Source organism: Eumetopias jubatus, unplaced genomic scaffold (genome assembly GCF_037043125.1).
Source record: "Eumetopias jubatus isolate StellerSeaLion01/CBP00866 unplaced genomic scaffold, mEumJub1_p1.0 scaffold_7, whole genome shotgun sequence".
Taxonomy (NCBI): Eukaryota; Metazoa; Chordata; class Mammalia; order Carnivora; family Otariidae; genus Eumetopias; species Eumetopias jubatus.
The window spans coordinates 116,358,790-116,380,886 of record NW_028274813.1 but is presented as its reverse complement, the minus strand read 5'-3'; the positions used below and the strand labels follow the sequence as shown (position 1 = coordinate 116,380,886).

At 37.0% G+C, this 22,097-nt stretch overlaps 1 protein-coding gene across 2 annotated transcripts in view; it reads left to right on the top strand.

Annotated features, from left to right (window-relative positions):
• UBE2Q2 (ubiquitin conjugating enzyme E2 Q2) overlaps window positions 1-22,097 on the top strand; it is a 61,776-nt gene that overhangs the window by 25,773 nt on the left and 13,906 nt on the right. For both annotated transcript variants that reach the window (XM_028092680.2, XM_028092679.2), the window contains exons 6-9: window positions 485-569; window positions 2,115-2,175; window positions 2,937-3,027; window positions 9,093-9,151. In XM_028092680.2, the coding sequence (XP_027948481.1) occupies window positions 485-569; window positions 2,115-2,175; window positions 2,937-3,027; window positions 9,093-9,151 (296 nt within the window). The remainder of the gene's footprint in view (window positions 1-484; window positions 570-2,114; window positions 2,176-2,936; window positions 3,028-9,092; window positions 9,152-22,097) is intronic.

Here is a 22,097-nt window from a genome sequence, read left to right as displayed (position 1 = left end):
TTTAGAAAATGTACCTTTTGGTGAGGGATATTGATAATGAGAGAGACTTTGTGTTGTGGGAGCAGTTATATGGGAAATCTCTGTACCTTTCTCTCAACTTTTCTGTGAACCTAATAATGCTCTAAAAAATAAAATCCTAAAGAAAAAAATTAACAGTTTAAAAAAAATCATTGGAGTTTGAAATAGGTTTATACTAAGTTCTAGGCTATTGCAGGAACCGTGGTAATCTAGACATGTTGGTTAGACTTTTTTTTTTTCCAGATGATAAGAAACAGTAAATGAGCCAGACTTGTCCCCCATTTTATATTTCTATTGAAACTTCATAATCCTCAGTTTAATTAAACTTTTGATTTTTTTTTTTTAATGTCGAGTTGTGATCTGTTTTTATAATCTCATTGTAAACTTTCATTTCTGGTTTATATACCTGAAATCTTCAGTTATTTGACTCCATAGATCCTGGTAAACAGCAATTTTTATGTTGCAGGGTGCAGTATCTGGGTCTGTGCAAGCTTCAGATAGACTTATGAAAGAGCTCAGGGACATATACAGATCACAGAGTTATAAAGCAGGTAAGGACCTCTGGATCTCTACTCTGTTGTCCTTATGCTGTTTTCAATTTTCAGATAGTAAACTTCAGTTCTTATAATATTACTGGACAGAAACAGAAATGGTTATTAACTTTAGGGATGTGAAATGCAGATTCAATCAAGTTATTAATAGATGTGGAAGGTAAAATAGGATGAGTTTACTTGCTCTGGGTTTTTGAAAGTTGTTTTTATGGATACCTCATAATTTTTTTGTCTTCTTGCTGACTGGGATTAACTCATATGATTTTTAGTTTCTGGGAAAAGTATGAGTAATACCTGCTTTGGAAAGTAAATAAGATACATATGTTATTGTATGAACAAAGAACTGTTGCTGAGTTGACTTTTATGATTTTTCCTTATTTTTTTGAAAACAAAATCAACTTTTATTGTATAGGTAGTTATGGTATCACTTTAAAAATAGGTGGGTTTTTTTAATTCATTTCATAGTTTGACTTTGAGTGTTCTTTCTTGCCCAATAAGACTTAAATATTGTGGAACCTCTCTAATTGAAGTAAAATTCCCTTTGGTTGTCAGAGATTCTAACTGTATTAAAATAAGGGAAAGAGCCAAATTTTAATATGTTTGAAAAGGTAGCTTTGTGATCCATTCAGTAATTCTCAGAGTGACCAAATCTAAATCATTAGAGCTTACTTAGTAAAAACAAAAAGCAAAAAAAAAAATTCTGCTTTAGAATGCAAGGTAAGCCAAATTTAATTCTGAGTTATTAGAAGTTTTGGCATCCTGTTTTTCTTATTAGAAGTCTAAAAGTTTATCTGTAGAAACTTAATCAAGTGCAGTTAAATATTTAAATATGGGTTTACTTTTAAATGTTAAATAATTGTTTGTTATAGCATTATTTGTAGTAGCAAAAAATTAAAAATCAGAGGGTTGAATTGGTTAAATTATGGTATATCCATAAAATAAATTTCCATAGAGTTATTAAAAAGATTGACAATAGACTTCTTATATACTAAATTGGAAAGATGCCCTGGAAAGTTGAAGAAAGATTATACAACTATGTAGAGGGATTCCATTTTTATAGAAATATTTGCATGTGCATAAAAGAAGAGTCTTAAGATACATATGATTTTGCATAATTTTTCCCCTCCCACTCACAGTCAGACAGTTTCTCAACTCATTGAAGAATCGTCCTCATTGATGGCTTTAATTATCTGTTAAGAGCCTAAGCTACTCAGCTCCAGTGGCAAAATATTTATAATATAGCTTAGTTGTTCTGTGTTTTAATAGCAAAGTTTCTAGATTTTGATGGTTATTTAGTGTGTTCATTTACACTGAAGTAGTAGTTACAAGATCAAATAAAGAGTAACCTAGAGGTGCCTGGATGGCTCAGTTGGTTAAACATCCGACACTTGATTTTGGCTCAGGTCATGATCTCAGGGTCATGGGATAGAGTCCCACATCAGGCTCCACACCCAGCTTGGGATTTTCTCTCTTTCCCTCTGCCCTTACCTCCACCTCTCTCTTTAAAAAAATAAAAAGTAACCTACATGTTTTATATCTTTACAGGGATTTATTCAGTGGAACTCATAAATGACAGTTTATATGACTGGCATGTTAAACTGCAGAAGTAAGTGACTCTTATATGCTAACGCAGTCTTTGTAATGATAGACTATCACAACGGAAATTTTTTCCCCCTAATTTGATACCTTGTATGCTATGGTTTTTACTTAGAACTTTAGACTGTGTTTCTATAGAAATAGTTCTCAGGTTGTTAAAATAAGCTGTTTCTTAGGCTTAAATAAGTAAACTCAGAAAGAGGAAGAAGAAAAAGAAGGACCAGCTGTGGGATAAAGTGTTTCATGGAGTTAGTGAGATAATTGGGAAGTATAGAAACAAAAGTGTGTTTAATAACCTGATTGACCATGATAACCAGTTTATATTTGGAATGAGGAATTTGAGTAGGACCTCAATATGTAGAACAGTTGTAGACAGATTCAGATTTTGTTAGTGATTTCACTTTTTCTGGTCTTGTCTGTGATAAATTTCTCTCCTTGAACCCCTTTGCTAGTAATACAATTTTAGAGAGGCAGATTAATTTTTTTTGATTTCTTGAGAAAATTTATATACATATGACTTCCCTAGGATGACTGTTAACTTTGAATCTCCTTATGGGAATGGATTTAGAATACTGTGACCTTTTTGGACATTTAATCCCAAGGAGTCCGAGGCTATTACAATTTATTTTTCCAGGGACCATAGAGCAGTTTTATGTTTGAAACTTACCCAAGGGGCTCTGCTTTAGCTCTTGAACTGGTTCATTTTTGTGGTTACTAAGAAAAAGATCTCTTGGTTTTTATTTGAATTGTTTTTTGTTTTGTAATTCTTAGGGTTGATCCTGATAGTCCTTTGCACAGTGATCTTCAGATCTTAAAAGAAAAAGAAGGCATAGAATATATTTTGCTTAACTTCTCTTTTAAGGTAAGAAAATGTTAAGGGGACTCCATATGCTTCTAATGGGAATGTATACTTTTATAATTGCTTTGGAAAACAATTTGGTATTACTTGTTAAAGTAGAAGGTATTCCCTGTGGTTCAAGAATTCTCCTCATAGTATATACCCCACAGGAAATTAGTACTTAGGTACACCAGGAGACCTATACAAGACTGTTCAGAGCTGTGTTGTTTATAATAACGCCAAACAGGAAATAACCCAAGTGTCCATTTGAGTAGAATGGAGAATTGTGTTATTCATATAAAAAGAAAAATGTGCAAAATGTGGGTGAATCTTAAACACAATGTTGAGCAAAAGAAACCAGACCCCAAAACATGTTTTGTACAATTTCATTTATATAGAGCTCAAAAATAGGTAAAACTAAATTACATTGTTTAGGGCATGCATCTGCATCTCATTGGAGGCAGTATCCTCACCAGTGGGGTGAAGATTCCTTAGAGTGAAAAAAAAAAATCTTAGATATTATAATGGTTTGTGACCCTTTAAGTTAAGGGACCACATTATATAAACAACAAAGTATATCTGTTTTGGGGGATAGATTAAAAAAATTTTTTTCTAAAATATTTCTAAAAAGCTTTCTTAGTGGAGCAAAAATGAAAAGGCTGAGAAACACAGATTTATGGATTCAAACTTGGGTAATTACTTTCAAGGAAAGCAAAGATGTGATTACCATACAGTTGAGGATAGGGAGTACATCTAGGTGAGAGGGAGGGAGTTGTGAGCTGTGAAAGGGACATCTGGGGATTTCTTGGAAGCTGGCTCTGTCTGATTCTTGACCAGGGTGCTGGTTATATGGATGCATATTTTATAATAGATAATGGTGTACCTTTATATTTTATGTACTTTTCTGAATTTATAGGTTATATTTAATAGTTTTTTTAATGTTAAGAATAAAGGTTGAAAAATAGCAATGGAATTTAGATAAAATGTAATGATTTAATATAGAATATGGATAAATGTAGTCCTTTTAAATCTTTTGTTTCAAAAAAACTAGGAAGTGGTTCTAAGGAGTTATATTTGAATTATATGGAGCTTCTTTTTGCTATGTTTATGTTATAATAGTCTTACAGATAAATATATTTTTTCCATTTCAGTTAGGTAGACTTCAGTGCATTAGGGACTCTGGAAGGCTTTTTTTTTTTTTAAAGATTTTTTTATTTATTCATTTGAGACGCACAGATAGAGAGAGAGAGAGCATGAGCAGGGAGAGGGAGAAGCAGGCTCCCCGCTGAGCCAGAGCCTGATGTGGGGCTCGATCCCAGAACCCTGGGATCATGACCTGAGCCAAAGGTAGACGCTTAACCATCTGAGCCACCCAGGCGCCCCTATGGAAGGCTTGAGGACATAGAGGCATCTAAAATATAATCCCTGTTCGCAGTCTTTCTAGGGGAGAAATCTGAGATGAAGGCTATACTGCTTCAGAGACCATGATGAAGAGTTTGGGATCTTAACCTTTATACAGTAAAGAGCCAGTAGAGGTTTTTAGGTAGGGGCATGATTGATCTTTTAGGCATTTTATTATCTTTTTTTTAAACAATTATGTCTTCAGTATCAGAATAGGGTTTGGATAAGATAGAGTAGATTTCTGAGAGACTAGTTGGGGGCTTTGATTTTAATCTGGGCAAGGAGTAATGACGGATGATGGTGGTAGGAATAGGTGAGAGTAGACGGATATGGGGGGTTTGAAGGAAGAAAGCAAAGACATGAAAGAATACTTTATACTCACAAAAAGACTATAATTTTCTGAAAGCGTTTTACTTAGCTTTTGTGTGTGTATATTTTTGTTTGGGGATATATCCTTATTTATGATTGAACTTTCCTCAGATAACCCAAATGTCAAATGTCTGTATTTGCCCTCAATTTTGTTATTATAGAAACTTTTGTGGTTGTCAGTTGTGTTGTCTTCCTAGAGAGTGAGTCTGGTATATATTTACTGAAGTTGCTAATGTGACTGCATTTTCACTGATTCATATGTTGAAAAAATAAACCAGGATAGTAGGCTTTTTTTTTTTATAATATACAGAATGTTTTAACCTGAACAATCTAAACATTTTTATTAAATCATATGCCCCTGCAATACCAAGCTTAAGATATAGAACTTTACACCTGAAACTGTTGTAAATTGTCAGTTATACTCAAAAAAAATTAGAGTCTATTTCTTTTTTTTTTTAATCAGGACCTTTGAAAGCCCCCTGTATATCCCTTTCCTCACACTTTCTTCTCAAGAGTTATTTTTAAGGGAATATGAAATCTTGACCAGGAAACTGAAAGACCTGTGGCTGCACTTAATGTTTTCATGGTATTTTCCTACTCTAGGGAGAACTTCAGGGAGGGGATGATCTGGGAGGTAAATGGCTGAAATCCTGTTGAATTTGTCCTTCTGGACCATAACTCCTGATACCAAAAAAGAAGGGCTGTTGCTAGGGCTGGAGTAATTCTTAAGAGGGCTGGGAAGAATGTGATTACTCTGAACTAAGTAACCTTGGCAAACTGAACTACCAAGTTATTAAGTATCAGGATTCACAGAATTGGGGGATAGCAGGTATGACTCAGAAAGAATGATTTATGGGAAGGAGCATGAACAGTATTTATGGCCTCAGATGTCCATGGTGACAACGTGAAAGTCATGAATAATAAAATGGAACTTGAGATATAATATAACACAAGGTTGGGGATAGGGGCAGGAGGGAATGGGGACCTATTAGATTCGTCAGCAGCTTGGCAGTCGTGTTATGCTATGCTCTTAAGGAAGTGGTGGTCTAGTTTTTCAAGCCGTATCTGAATTATTGAGCTGAATTCTGAGGTGTAGTACTTTAGCAAGGGTTTATTTAGATAAATTTGGATTCATTTGAAAAGTAGTGGAAAGGATTTGAAAGAGATTTCCATGTCCTAAGATAGCTGGTTAAATTGTAGATTTGGAGAGAAGAACATAGGGGCTCATGAGAGCTTGTTCCCAACTATTTAAAGGGCTGTGTACGTGGAGGGTTTCATTTTTGTTTTTGATTAACACAAAACATGACATTAAAACTAATAAGTCAAACTTTAAAGAGGTGATTTTCAACTCAGTATAAGGAAGTGATAACTATGTAGAGCCATTCAATGAGTTTTTCAAGAATAGAATGTTCTTCATCATTAAAATTATCTTGAGAGGCCAAGATGTTGAATTGAAAACTTCATGATATCCTTATAAACCTGGAGATTCTCAGTTTCTGAGTCAGTATACCAAGATAACTCAAACATCTATTTTAACAGTCATCCTCGGCCTCCCCAGTATAACCCTTTAAGGAACTCTTATTTCTGTAAAATATTGATTATGAGTTCCATGGTGCAGTTTATGGAATAGAGTCCTAGGTTTTGATGTGGAGTTACTCTGAAGAATTACTTAAAATGAAGGTAATTCTCCCTGTCATATAATCAGTTAAAAAAGGTTTATCATTTGGGATCACATATTTAAAGATCTAAAGAGTAGGAGATTAAATGAAGTACTTTACTAAGCTTTGCATCTATGCCCTTCATTATATCTGTTAAGTAGCTCACCTTTTATCTACAATTTATTTGGAAGTAGATTATAATAATTGTCATTAAGTTGGCATCTTGTGTGGGGAAAATCTGTTTCCAGGACTGACAATTTGAAAAAAGGAATTGTACTTGGTAGCCTGAGAATTAGCTGAGGTTTCTTTTCTCTTCTCTTCATATATTTTTATCAAGTCTGATGATCTTTGTTTTTTAATTAGAGCAGTTAGTTTTACTTGCATTTAATATTATTGACATTTGGGCTTCAGTCTCCCATCTCCTAAGTGCCTTTTATTTGTCCTTGTTATTCCATGTTCCTTTTTCTCATTCTTTGGATTTTTTTTTTAATTGCTCCAGTTTCTCACCTCTTTTAGCTTAGTACTTACGTGTTCTCTTACTCTTCTTTACTTCCTAACAGTTACAATGTATGTCCTTGTCATAGTCTAACATAAATTTAATTTATAAATTACCTTTTCCTCATCAATGCAAAGACTTAGAACGTGGATTCCCTGCGAAATATGTGCTTTCATGCATTTTCTGTACTTACCTAGAAGCTATACATCATTGTTCTTTAATTTAGTCAATATTCATTCATAACTGCATATTTGCTCTTTTCATGGTCTTTATTCTCTGTATTTCCATCTAGGATCCTATTTCTCCTGCCTGAAGAATATCCTTTATTTCCTTTAGCTTGGGTCTCCTGACAAGAAAATAACCTTATTGTGAATTTATTTTTTGGAAAATATTTGTATTGGGTATAGATTTTTAGGTTAGAAATTCCTTTCAGCAACTCAAAAACTTATCATTCCCTCATTGGGGCTTCCATTGTTTCTGTTGAAATACTCATAGTGCTTAAATCTTGTGAAGTCTTTCAATTTTGGAAAATTCTCAGTCTCTCCAAATATTGCTTCGGTCCCGTTCTCTCATGTCCTTCTAGGACTCTACATATGATAAGCCTTTCCAATACATTCCCCTGTGTCTTGTTATTTTCTGCATTTTTCTACCTTTTTCTCTCTCTTGGCTTCATTCTGGATGTGTTTTTTGGCCTGTTTTCCTGTATACTGAATTTCTCTTCCACTAAGTCTCTACTTGTGTTTAAATTCATCTGTTATTGATTTCAGTTATTGTATTTCTAAGTTTCAGAATTTCTGTATGATTCATTTTTATAATTTTAGTCGTTTGCCAGGGTTTTCAATCTTTTCTTGTACATATTCAGCATGGTTATTTTAAAAGCTATGTCTGGAAACTCTATTTAATCTTGATCTCTTCTGGTTTTTGTGTCATTTACTTCTCATTTCCTGGACCTGTTTAAGTCTTGTGTAACTGTCTGTTTTTAGTAATAGACATTATAAATGAAAAATTAGCTAATTTTGGAAGCCTTGGATGTTATTCTTCTCCAGAGAGGGTTTGCATTTGCCCCTGTCTGGCAGCCCAGGATCACTGAATCCATCAGGGATTTAGGTGATGTAAAACTGGACTTCATTCGGGGTGCCTGGGTGGCTCAGGCGTTAAGCGTCTGCCTTCGGCTCAGGTCATGATCCCAGGGTCCTGGGATTGAGCCCCACATTGGGCTCCCTGCTCAGCGGGAAGCCTGCTTCTCCCTCTCCCACCCCCCCTGCTTGTGTTCCCTCTCTCACTGTCTCTCTCTCTGTCAAAATAAATAAAATCTTTAAAAAAAACAAAACCCCCAAAAAACTGGACTTCATTCCTTGTCAGTTAGGGCAATTTGTCATTTGTCCTTCAGGGTCCCAACCTAAAGTGTGGGAGACTTGTCAAGGCCTCTCCTTGGTGGACCCCAGCTCCAATTTTTACCTTCCCAGCCCTGTGAGTGTGAGTCTGAGTTCTGCTGAGCTTCTTGACCTCTTATCTTCCTCTTCTGTAATTGAAAGAAAACCCGAGGTGGGGGTGGGGGGGGTGCAGAGGGAGGAAAGGCCCCACTCTCCCGGGTTCCCTTTTTTTCCTGATCTTAGCTCGGTAATTGTTAAATTTTATCCACCTCTTCTAGTTCTCAACCAGGGGATTGATCTAAGTTACCTAGTCTATCATTATTGGAATGGTTCCTTTATATAGCTCTATTGAAAGTGGAACCCCTTCATATTTTTCATAACTTTACCAAAACACTGTTCTGTTTGGCCGCTGTGATCTTCTTCTTTTTTTTTTTTTTTTGCTGTGGTTTTTACTTCATTTTATTTTTGGTACTGTTTCTACTTTTATGACCCTCATTACCAGATAATAAAGGCACACATTCTTTATTTGAAATAATACCGTATTAAGGATTTTCTTAAAATTAATTAAACTTGAGGCACCTGGGTGGCTCAGTCATTAAGCGTCTGCCTTCGGCTCAGGTCATGATCCCAGGGTCCTGGGATCAAGCCCTGCATCGGGCTCCCTGCTCCACCGGAGGCCTGTTTCTCCCTCTTCCACTCCCCCTGCTTGTGTTCCCTCTCTCTGTGTGTCTCTCTCTGTCAAATAAAATCTTAAAAAAAAAAAATAATTAAACTTGCCCATTTGCATTTTAGGATAACTTTCCATTTGATCCTCCGTTTGTTCGAGTGGTGTTACCTGTTCTCTCAGGAGGGTAAGTTTAACTAACTATTTTCTTTGATAGTATGCATAAGAATCATTTGGAGGGCTAGTTAAGTGCTAGGAGGCCTAGAATGCTCAGCTTTACCCCAGGGATTCACTAGGTCTGGGATGTAGGGAAAAGCTGAGAATTTGCATTTCTACATTTATAAGATGGTGTCAGGTGAAGCTGCTGTTGCTTGTCTGGGAACCATCGTTTGAGAACCATTGGTTATAAACCATTATGTTATTTATAAGTAAGAGTTTTTAATGTCCCCTATTTGTATACATTTCACTGTAAAAAAATGTTTTTCAGATATAAATTGTGATTGATGGTTTAGAGAAAGTTAAGATTCGAGAATGATTCTCACAAGCCTCTGATCTCTGGAATAATCACAGAAAATCTCATGGGCCTATGGACCTGGCCATCTGTTTCCTTCTAAAGGTGGTGGTTTCAGTTTGGTAGAATCAAATGTTCATGCGTTTTTATTGAAGCTTGTATTGCTTTTTGTGATTAGAAGTCATATAAAGGATAGTGAAAAGATCAGAATTGGTACCTGGGTTAGTTATGAAATGTTCTATAAATCGTTAAATTAGGAGTAATTACACTTATTAGAGAATTATGAAATGCTCAGTTGACTAATTCAGCCTTGTGAAGTAATCCATATTATGGTGAATAAGATATAAATATCACTAGTCCTTACTTTGATCATTGCTATTGTTGATATAGTTTCATTTAGATAAAAAAATATGGATGGCTATAAATGATTAAGGAAAAGATTTGGAAAAATTTTGTTCAGGATAAATGTATAAAAATGTTCTTATCAGATCATTTTGAAATTGATCCAACCTTGAGCAGCATAGATTTTTCGCATTTTGTTGTGAGAAATCCTAAGAATTTAAGAATTTATGATCTTAAGTAGTTTACTACCTAGTTGTGGAGACAGATGAAGTTGAATAATGCCATTTTCAGTTTAAAAAGCTGTTACATAGTTTCTCTTCATTGCTTCTTTTTGCTACAATGGTGGTATTCCATTATACAAATGAATGATTTGAATAATAAGTTAGCTTGTTACTTATCCAAATAAACCTTGTAATAAAGTGGGTTTTTTTCCATTATACCAAAACCCAGCAATCTAAAAGATTAAAAGTTAAAAAAAAATTTTTTTAATTAAAAAAAATAAAAGGAGATTAAAAGTATTAAGTACTTCATTGATTGGCAAATGTGAAGTGTGGACTTGAGTTCTTTGAGGTTAAAGGAAAAGGGAGTTTCTTCCAGTAGTAGTGATCTGGGAAGACTGGTAAGTAGGTGGGATCTCAAGGGGCATTGAAGTATGAGTGAGTTTGGCCTCCTGGTGGAGGTTGAAGGAAAATTATCTACATAGGTGAAAAGTAAATATGATCACATATTAGGAAAGACCATAATATATTCATAGCATACCAGATGAGTTTGAGCTACAACGCAAGGTGGGTAGAATTCATGTAGAAGAATTTTATGAAATTGTGCTGACAAAATATCTTATTATGGTGACAGTGTTTTTTTGTTTTCATTTTCTTTTTGCTGGTAAGCAAACTGTTACCCTTGGATATTGAATTTCTCTCTCATTAGCTGGTTCAGGAACAGGAAAATACAGGAAAGAGAATGTTTCAGAAAGAAATATGGTAATAGTGTAAGAAGACAGATTGTGTTCACAAAGCCTAGAAGAATGCAAGACTTGTTAAGAGCTGATGGCCCTGTCTTGGGGCACCTCAATGGCTCATTCGGTTGAGCATTGCACTCTTGAATTCAGCTCAGGTCATGATCTCAGGGTCATAAGATCAAAGCCCTGCATTGGGCTCTGTCTGTACTCAGTGCAGGGTCTGCTTCTCCTCTCCCTCTCCCTGTGCCCCTCCCCCTGCTCATACAGGCTATCTGTCTCTCTCTCTCAAATAAATAAATCTTAAAAAAAAAAAAAAAAGAAAGAAAGAAAGAGTTGATGGCCCTGTCTTAGAGTGAAGTGAGGACAACCCAAATTGGCACAGCGGGAATGAAAAGATGAATGGAAGTTGAACCCTAATGTGAAGCAGAATCACAGTGACTTGGTCTTCATAGTCAACTGTTAAATGATGGGGAGGATTTATTGGCTGACTTGGGAAGAACTAAAAAATGTTCTTAGGACTGATAAAACACAGAGTTTTGCAATCTCAGACTCAGGCTAGAGCTTAAGCACTGAGTGACTCTGATCAGATTATTAAGCAGTTTTTGTCCCATATATTTATATCCTCCATCTTCTAGCTATTATTCCTCTGTTCCTTATCAAAACCAACTTTTTCTTTTTAAATAACAGCTTCATTGCGATACAGTTCACATACGCTAAAAAATCACCCTTTGAAAGTATACAGTTCAGTGGATTTTTCATATATTCACAGTTGTATAACTGTTGTCAAATTTCAGAACATTTTCATCATTCCCCAAAAGAAACCCTGTACCCATTAGCAATCATTCCTCATTCCCCCTCCAACTCCCCACCCCACTGGCAACCACTAATCTCCTTTCTGTCTAAAGATTTTCCTGTTTTTGCACATTTCATATAAGTGGAACCATACAAAATGTGGCCTTCTATGGCTGGCTTCTTTCACTTAGCAAAATGTTTTGAAAGTTCATCTGTATTGTAACATATATTAATACTTAATTCCATTTCCATTGTATGGCTATACATTTTATTTATCACATGGACATTTGTTGTTTCTGCCTTTGACTATCATGAATAATGCTGCTATGAACATTCACATACATGTTTTTATCTACATGTATATTTTCATTTCTCTTTCATATATACCCGTGTGGAGTTACTAGGTCCTCTGGTAACTGTTAAACTTTTCAATGAAATCCCTGACTCTTTGCCAAAGTGGCTGCACCATTCATACTCCCACGGCAATGTTTATATAATCACACTCTTCACTTCCTGTTCACTCTTCAGCCACTGTCGTCTGGCATTAGTGGTTAATATTCCTCCCAAACCACTGTTGCCAACAGGAACTTCCATATTGGTAAATCCAGGCGTCCCTTTTCAGGCTTTATTGTATTTGATTATCTGATTTCTCAGCAACATCGAAACATTTTTCTCTTGGCAGCTGGCCTCTCAGTCTCTTTAGCTGGCAACTCCTTGTTCACCTAACTTCTACATGTTGGAGTTCCTCAGAATTGGTACTGGGTCCTTTCCCTTTTCTCTTTGCTTCCATTCCTGTGGCTTTTTTTTTTTTTATTGAAATTTTTGAGAAAATTGTATGTTCACATACAGCTGTAAGAAATAATAAAGATTCCTTAAACACTTTGCCAGTGTGATGTTTCACAAAACTATATGTAATATCACAATGAGAGTGTGATACAATCCATAGAACTTAGATTTTCCTAGTTTTTCTTATACCTCATTTGTGTGTATGTATGTATTAAGTTCTGCATAACTTGATCACCTGTATAGGTTTGTGTATCCACCACCACAGTGTAGATATTAAAGTTCCAAATAGGCAAGAATCCTTCTTCTTGTCTTTTCAAGCCACACCCATCTCCCTCTTATACAACCAATGCCCCTAACTCCTGGAAACCACTAATCTGTCCTGCATTTCTAATATTTTGTCATTTCAGAAAGCATAGTTATGTAAATGGAATCCCACATTTTGGGATTGTAACTCCTAAGAATTAGATTTTTTACTCATCCTGATTCCCTGGAGATTCATCGACGTATATGACTAGTACAGTTTAACCAGCCACTTCTTGAAGGACTTGTAGCCTGATTCTAGTGTTTGGTTATTGCAAATAAAGCTACTATGAGTGACTGTATACACATTTCTGCATGAATGTGTTTTGCTTTCTCTGGGATAGATGTCCAGGAGTACAATGGCTGGGTGATATAGTTACTGTAGCATATTGAATTTTTAAATAAATTGTTAAACTCTTTTCCATAGTGGATTTGCCACTTTATATTCCTACCAGGAACGTGTAAGTGGTGTAGTTTCTCCACATCCAGCATTTGGTTTTGCCACTTGTTTTTACTTTAGTGATTCTGCTAGGTAGTGATACCTCACTGTGGTTTTTTTTTATATATATATCTTTATTAGGATATCTAGAATCAAGTTTTGCTTTTTATTAACATATAATGTATTACTTGTTTCAGGGGTACAGGTCTGTGACTCATCAGTCTTAGCACTCACCACGACACACACCTCCCCAATGTCCATCACCCACCCACCATCCCCCCACCCTCTCCCCTCCGGCAATCCTCAGCTTGTTTCCCGAGATTATCTTATGGTTTGTCTCCCGCTCTGGTTTCTTCTTGTTTCATTTTTTGCTTTCTTCCCCTATGATTCTCTTTCTGCCTTGCTTCTCAATTCCATATATCATTGAGATCATATGATAATTTTTTTTCTCTGATTGACTTAGCACTCAGCATAATACCCTCTAGTTCCATCCATGTCATTGCAAAGGGCAAGATTTCATTTTTTGATGTGTTGCATAATATTTCAGTGTGTGTGTATATTTACATCTACATACATATACATATATACCACATCTTCTTCATCCATTCATCTGTCGATGGACATCTGGATCTGGGATCTTTCCATAGTTTGGCTATTGTGGACATTGTTGCTATAAACATTAGGGTGCATGTGCCCCGTCAGATTACTACATTTGTATCTTTGGGGTAAATACCCAGTAGTGCAGTTGCTGGGTCGGAGGGTAGCTCTATTTTCAACTTTTTGAGGAACCTCCATACTGTTTTCCAGAGTGGCTGCACCAGCTTGCATTCCCACCAATAGTGTAGGAGGGTTCCCCTTTCTCCACATCCTTGCCAACAACTGTCGTTTCCTGACTTGTTAATTTTGGCTATTCTGACTGGTGTGAGGTGGTATCTCATTGTCTTGATTTGTATTTCCCTGATGCTGAGTGATGTTGAGCACTTTTTCATGTGTCTGTTGGCTATATGGATGTCTTCTTTTAGCAATGCCTGTTCATCTCTTCTGACCATTTCTTGATTGGATTATCTGTTCCTTGGTGTTTAGTTTGATAAGTTCTTTATAGATTTTGGATTCTAGCCCTTTATCTGAAATGTCATTTGCAAATATTTTCTCCCATTCTTTCAGTTGTCTTTTGGCTTTGTGGACTGTTTCTTTTGCTGTGCAAAAGCTTTTTATCTTGATGAAGTCCCAATAGTTCATTTCTGCCCTTGCTTCCCTTGCCTTTGGAGATGTGTCTAGGAAGAAGTTGCTGTGGTTGAGGTCAAAGAGGATGCTGCCTGTGTTCTCCTCAAGGATTTTGATGGATTCCTGTCTTACATTTAGGTTTTTCATCCATTTTGAGTCTATTTTTGTGTATGGTGTAAGACAATGGTCCAGTTTCATTCTTCTGCATGTGGCTGTCCAGTTTTCCCAACACCATTGGTTGAAGAGACTGTCTTTTTTCCATTGGATAGTCTTTCCTGCTTTGTTGAAGAATAGTTGACCATAGAGTTGAGGGTCCATTTCTGGGCTCTATATTCTGTTCCATTGATCTGTGTGTCTGTTTTTGTGCCAGTACCATACGATCTTGATGATGACAGCTTTGTAATAGAGCTTGAAGTCCAGAATTGTGATGTCAGCAGCTTTGCTTTTCTTTTTCAACATTCCTCTGTCTATTCGGGGTCTTTTCTGGTTCCATTCAAATTTTAAGATTATTTGTTCCATTTCTGTGAAAAAAGTTGATGCTATTTTGAAAGGGATTGCATTGAATGTGCAGATTGCTCTAGGTAGCATAGACATTTCACAATATTTGTTCTTCCAGTCCGTGAGCATGGAACGTTTTTCCATTTCTTTGTGTCATCCTCAATTTCTTTCATGAGTGTTCTATAGTTTTCTGAGTACAGAATTTTGTCTTTTTAGTTAAATTTATTCCTAGGTATCTTATGGTTTTGGGTGCAGTTGTAAATGGGATCGACTCCTTAATTTCTCTTTTTTCTGTCTTGTTGTTGGTGTATAGACATGCAACTGATTTCTGGCATTGATTTTTATATCCTTCCACTTTACTGAATTCCTGTATGAGTTCTAGCAGTTTTGGGGTGGACTCTTTTGGGTTTTCCGCATAACATATCATATCATCTGGAAAGAGTGAGAGTTTGACTTCTTCTTTGCTGATTTGGATTCCTTTGATTTCTTTTTGTTGTCTGATTGCGGAGGCTAGAACTTCTAGTCCTGTGTTGTACAGCAATGGTAGTGGACATCCCTGCCATGTTCCTGACCTTAGGGGAAAAGCTCTGTTTTTCCCCATTGGGAATGATATTTGCTGTGGGTTTTTCATAGGTGGCTTTGATAGTATTGAGGTATCTGCCCTCTATCCCTACACTGTGAAGAGTTTTGATCAAGAAAGGATGCTGTACTTTGTCAAATGCTTTTTCTGCATCTCTTGAGAGGATCATATGGTTCTGGTCCTTTATTTTATTAATGTAGTGTATCACATTGATTTGCGGATGTTGAACGACCCTTGCAGCCCAGGAATAAATCCCACTTGGTCGTGGGGAATAATCCTCTTAATGTACTGTTGGATCTTATTGGCTAGTATGTTGGTGAGAATTTTGGCATCCATGATCAACAGGATTTTGGTATGTAATTCTCCCTTTGGTGGGGTCTTTGGTTTTGGGATCAAGGTAATGCTGACCTCATAAAATGAGTTTGGAAACTTTCCTTTCATTTCTATTTTTTGGAACAGTTTCAGAAGAAGAGGTATTAATTCTTCTTTAAATGTTTGGTAGAATTCCCCTGGGAAGCCATCTGGCCCTGGGCTTTTGTTGGGAGATTTTTGATGACTGCTTCAATTTCCTTAGTGGTTATAGATCTTTTCAAGTTTTCTATTTCTTCCTGGTTCAGTTTTGGTAGTTGATACATCTCTAGGAATGCATCCATTTCTTCCAGATTATCTTATTTGCTGGCATATAGTTGCTCACAATATGTTCTTATAATTGTTTGTATTTCTTTGGTGTTGGTTGTGATCTCTCCTCTTTCATTCATGATTTTATTTATTTGGGTCCTTTCTCTTTTCTTTTTGGTAAGTCTGGCCAGGGGTTTATCAATCTTGTTCATTCTTTCAAAGAACCAGCTCCTAGTTTCATTGATCTGTTCTACTATTCTTTTGGTTTCTATTTCATTGATTTCTGCTCTGATCTTTATTATTTCTCTTCTCCTGCTGGGTTTAGGCTTTATTTGCTATTTTTTCTCCAGCTCCTTTAGGTATAGGGTTAGGTTGTATATTTGAGACCTTTCTTGTTTCTTGAGAAAGGCTTGTATTGCTATATACTTTCCTCTTAGGACTGCCTTTGCTGTATCCCAAAGATTTTGAACAGTTGTGTTTTCATTTTCATTGGTTTCCATGAATTTTTTTAATTCTTCTTTAATTCCTGGTTGACCCATAGGATGCTCTTTTGCCTACATGTATTTGAGTTCTTCTCAACTTTCCTCTCGTGACTGAGTTCCAGTTTCAAAGCATTATGATCTGAAAATATGCAGGGAATGATCCCAGTCTTTTGGTACCGGTTGAGACCTGATTTGTGACCCAGGATCTGATCCATTCTGGAGAGTGTTCCATCTGCACTAGAGAAGAATGTGTATTCTGTAGCTTTAGGATGGACTGTTCTGAATATATCTGTGAAGTCCATCTGGTCCAGTGTGTCATTCAAAGCCCTTATTTCCTTATTGATCTTTTGCTTAGATGATCTGTCCATTTCAGTGAGGGGGGTGTTAAAGTCCCTTACTATTATTGTATTATTGTTGATGTGTTTTGTTGATTTTGTTATTAATTGACTTATAGAATTGGCTGCTCCCATGTTAGGGGCATAAATATTTACAATTGTTAGATCTTGTTGGATAGGCCCTTTAAGTATGACATAGTGTCCTTCCTCATTTCTTTTTGCAGTCTTTGGTTTAAAATCTAATCTGTCTGACTTAAGGATTGCCACCCAAGCTTTCTTTTGATGTCCATTAGCATGATAAATGGTTTTCCACCCTCCTCTGAAGGTGTCTTTGGGTCTAAAACGAGTCTCTTGCAGACAGCATATTGATGGGTCTTTTTTTTTATCCCCAATCTGATACACTGTATCTTTTGGGGCATTTAGCCCATTTACATTCAGGGTAACTATTGAAAGATACGAATTTAGTGCCATTGTATTGCCTGTAAGGTGACTGTTACTGTATATTGTCTGTGTTCCTTTCTGGTCTGTGTTACTTTTGGGCTCTCTTTTTGCTTAGAGGACCCCTTTCAATAATTCTTATAGGGCTGGTTTGGTGATCAGTTGTTTTAGTTTCTGTTTGTCCTGGAAGCTTTTAATCTCTCATTCTATTTTCAGTGACCACCTAGCTGGATAAAGTTTTCTTGGCTGCATATTTTGCTCGTTTAGTACCCTGAATATATCATGCCAGTCCTTTCTGGCCTGCCAGTTCTCTGTGGATAGGTGTGCTGCCGATCTAATGTTTCTACTGTTGTAGGTTACAGACCTCTTGTCCCGAGCCACCTTCAGGATTTTCTCTTTGTCTCTGAGATTTGTAAGTTTTAAAATAATATGTCTGGGTATTGACCTGTTTTTATTGATTTTGGTGGGTTCTTTGTGCCCCATGGATTTTGATGCCTGTTTCCTTCCCCAATTTAGGGACATTTTCTGCTGTAATTTGCTCCAATATACCTTCTGCCCCTCTTTCTTTCTTCTTCTGGGATCCCAATTATTCTAATATTGTTTTGCTTCATGGTATTACTTATCTCTTGAATTCTCCCCTCATGATCCAGTAGTTGTTTCTTTTTCTGAACTTCTTGATTCTCCATCATTTGATCTTCTATATCACTAATTCTCTGTTCTGCCTCATTTATCCTAGCACTTAGAGCCTCCATTTTTTATTGCATCTCGTTAATAGCCTTTTTTGATTTTGACTTGCTTAGATTTTAGTTCTTTTATTTCTCCAGAAAGGGATTCTCTAGTGTCTTCTATGCTTTTTTTCAAGCCCAGCTAGTATATTTAGAATTGTTATTCTGAACTCGAGTTCCTACATCTTACTAATGTCCATATTGATTAGGTCCCTGGCAGTCGGTATTGGATCTTGTTCTGTTTTTTGAGGTGAGTTTTTCCGTCTTGTCATTTTGTCGTGATAAGAATAGATGAACAAGAGAACAAAATGCTCAAAGGGTAACAGCCGACCCCAGAGAAATATACACTAAAGAAATCAGATGAGACCCACAACCAGGGGGAAAAGAAAAAAGAGGAAAAAAAAGAACATGATCAGGCTGGTGAATAGAACAGAGCGATACACTAGATTTTGGGTCTATTTTGGTCTGTTAGAAGAAACTGCATCCCAAATTTTAAAGAATGGAAAGCCTATATATATATATGTATATGGTTAAATACAATGAAGGGATAGAATATGACTATAAAAATGAAAATTAAAAAAAGATTTAACAAAGGAACTGATAAGTTGTTTGAAAAGGGAAAAATTTGAACAAAGAAAGAAAATTTAAAAAATTACAGTTGAAAGACTAAAGACTCCTGGGGGAAAAAACCATGCATTCTATGTGCTATAGTCCCCTAGCGCTGGAGTTCTGCCGTTCTCATTGGTCGGTAAACTTGGTCTTGGCTGGCTGTTCTTGCTGATCTTCTGGCGGAGGGGCCTGTTGCGGTGGTTCTCAAATGTCTTTGCTGGAGGAGGAACTGCACCGCCCTTGCCAGGGGGCCAGGCTAAGTAATCTGCTCGGGTTTGTTCTTGGGAGCTTTTGTTCCCTGCAAGCTTTCCATACAGCTTTGGAGGATGAGAGTGAAAACGGCGGCCTCTCAGTCTCTGCCCCGGAGGATCCGAGAAATCGGGGCCCCACTCCTCAGTGAGCCCCCAGAAAAAAAAAAGTCAATCACTCCCGTCTCCCGGTCTCCGGCCGCACTCCATGCTCACCCGGCCTGTGACCAAGTGTTTCTGTCTCTGGCACATGACCCCGTGTGGAGTCTCCAAGCCCAGCAGAGTCCTGCCGTGCGCTCCTGCGCCGCTCCCCCCGGGGGAGGAAGGGGAGTCTTCCCGATCTGCCACTTGTTGGGTCCCTGCTAGAAGAAGAGTGGCCCAACTGGGCCGCGCACGGTTTATGGCAACCCCGAGCTGAGAGCCCACCTCTCGGCTCCGTCTCTGCAGCTGGCTTCCCCGCTCCGATACCTGGGAGCTCTGCCGCACTCAGGCACCCCGGTCTTTCTGTGACCCTGAGGGTCCTGAGACCACACTGTCCCAGCAAGCGTTCCATCCCCCGCTTAGCCACTGGAGCAATGTCCCTCAGCGTTGCAGACTTCTTTTTTTTTTTTTTTTAAGATTTTATTTATTTGTTTGACAGACACAGCGAGAGAGGGAACACAAGCAGGGGGAGTGGGAGAGGGAGAAGCAGGTTTCCCGCTGAGCAGGGAGCCCGATGCGGGGCTCAGTCCCAGGACCCTGGGATCATGACCTGAGTGGAAGGCAGAGGCTTAACGACTGAGCCACCCAGGCGCCCCAGCGGAGCAGACTTTTAAGAGTTCCGATTTTGTGCTCTGCTGCTGTATCACTTGCAGGTAGCCGGCTGACAGAGGCTCCTTACCCCTGCCGTCTATCTTCCCAAATATCTCCTCGGATTCACTTCTCCGCACGTCCTACCTTTCAGAAAGTGGTACCTTTTCTGTTCATAGAGTTGCTGCTATTCTTTTCTTTGTTCTCCAGTTGTGTTCGTAGGTGTTCAGAATGGTTTGATAGCTATCTATCTAAATTCCCTGGGACCAGAAGAAATTTAGGTCTCCTACTCCTCCTCCATCTTAGAATCCCCTCATTGTGGTTTTAATTTGTGTATCCCTAATGCATATTTCCTAATCTTGAATATTTTTCATGTGTTTATTTGGGAATTTCATATGCTCTTTCATGAGATATCCATACATGTCTTGCCAATTTTCTAATTGGATTGTTTTTTATGGTTGAATTTTGAAGTTTTTTTTTTTAATATGGTCTACGTAGTAGTCCTTTGTTGTATATGTGGTTTTTAATTTCTTCCACTATGTATCTTCATTTTATCCTTCTAACAATCTTTTGTAGCATAAAGGTTTTTAGTTTACCTATATAAATTGAAGCATAGTTGATAAATAACATCTTTAGTTTTGGGTGTACAACCTAGTGATTTGCCAATTTTAAACATTATAAAATGCATACTGTGGTAACTCTAGTTACCATCTGTCACCATAAAAGTTAGTACAATATTATTGACCATATTCCCTACACTGGACTTTATTTAGTTTGTCCCTGGAAGTTTGTACCTATGCATCTTCTTCACCTATTCTCCCATACTCCCCATGCCTCTTTCCTCCCACTGCCTGGCCTGGCAACCACAAATTTGTTGTCTGTATTTTTTTGCTCTTTGTTCATTTGTTTTATTTTTCAGATTCCACATGTAAGTGAAATCATATGGTATTTGTCTTTCTTGATCTTATTGCACTTAGCATAATACCCCAGGTCTATCCTTATTGTCACAAATGGCAGGATCTCATTCCTTTTTAAAGTTGAGTAATAGTCAGTTAGTTGCGCATGTGTGTGTTTGTGTGTGTGTGTACATATGTACATCACTTCTTTATCCGTTCATCTATCATTAGACACTCAGATTGTTTCCACATTTTGGCTATTGTAATTCATACTGCAATAAACATAGATTTTCAAGTTAGTATTTTCATTTTCTTTGGGTAAAAACCCAGAAGTGGAATTACTAGATCATATGATACTTCTCTTTTTAGATTTTTGAGGAACATCTATACTGTTTTCCATAGGAGCTATGCCAATTTACGTTCCCATGAAAAGCGCATGAGGGTTCCCTTTCTCTATATCCTGGCCAACACTTGTTGTTTCTTGTCTTTTTGATACTAATCATTCTGACCAGTGTGAGTATATATATCACTGGTTTAGATTTGCATTTTCCTGATAATTAGTGTTGAGCATCTTTTCACAGTCTATTGGCCATCTGTAGGTCTTCTTTGGAAAAATGTCTGTTCAGGTTCTCCACCAATTTTTAAATTGGATTATTAGTTATTTTGATGTTGCATGAGTTCTTTATATATTTTGGATATTAACCCCTTACTGGATATATCATTTGTGAACATCTTTTCCCATACAGTAGGTTGCCTTTTTATTTGCTGATGGTTTCCTTTGCTGTGCAAAAGCTTTTTAGTTTGATGTAGCCCCAATTATTTATTTTTGCTTTTGCTTTCTTTGCCTGGGGAGCATATCCAGGAAAATATTGCTAAGGATGATTTATGTGAGTTTACTGCCTATGTTTTCTTCTAGGAGTTTTATGGTTTCAGGTCTTACAATTAGGTATTTAATCCGTTTTGAGTTTATTTTTGTGTATGATGTAAGAGAATGGTCCAGTTTCATTCTTTGGCATATAGCTAGCTATCCAGTTTTCCCAACACTGTTTATAAAAGAAATGGTCTTTCTTCCCCATTGTGTATTCTTGTCTTGTCATAGATTGACCATGTATGTGTGGGTTTATTTCTGGGCTCTCTGTTCTCTTCCATTGAAGTGTGTGTCTCTTTTTGTGCCAGTACCATACTGTTTTCATTACTATAGCTTTGTAGCATAGTTTGAAACCTGGAATTGTGATACCTCCAGCTTTGTTGTTCTTTCTTAAGATTGCTTTGGCTATTCAGTCTTTTGTGGTTCCATACAAATCTTAAGATTTTTTTGTTCTAGTTCTGTGTAAAACACTGTTGGTATTTTGATGGGGATTGCATTGAATCCACAGATTGTTTTTGGATAATATGGGCATTTATATTCTTCCAATTCATGAGCATAGTGTACCTTGCCATTTATTTGTGTCACCTTCTATTTCTTTCATCAGTGTCTTAGAGTTTTTAGAGTACAGGTCTTTCACCTCCTTATTTTATTCTTTCTGATGCAGTTATAAATGGGATCATTCTCTTAATTTCTTT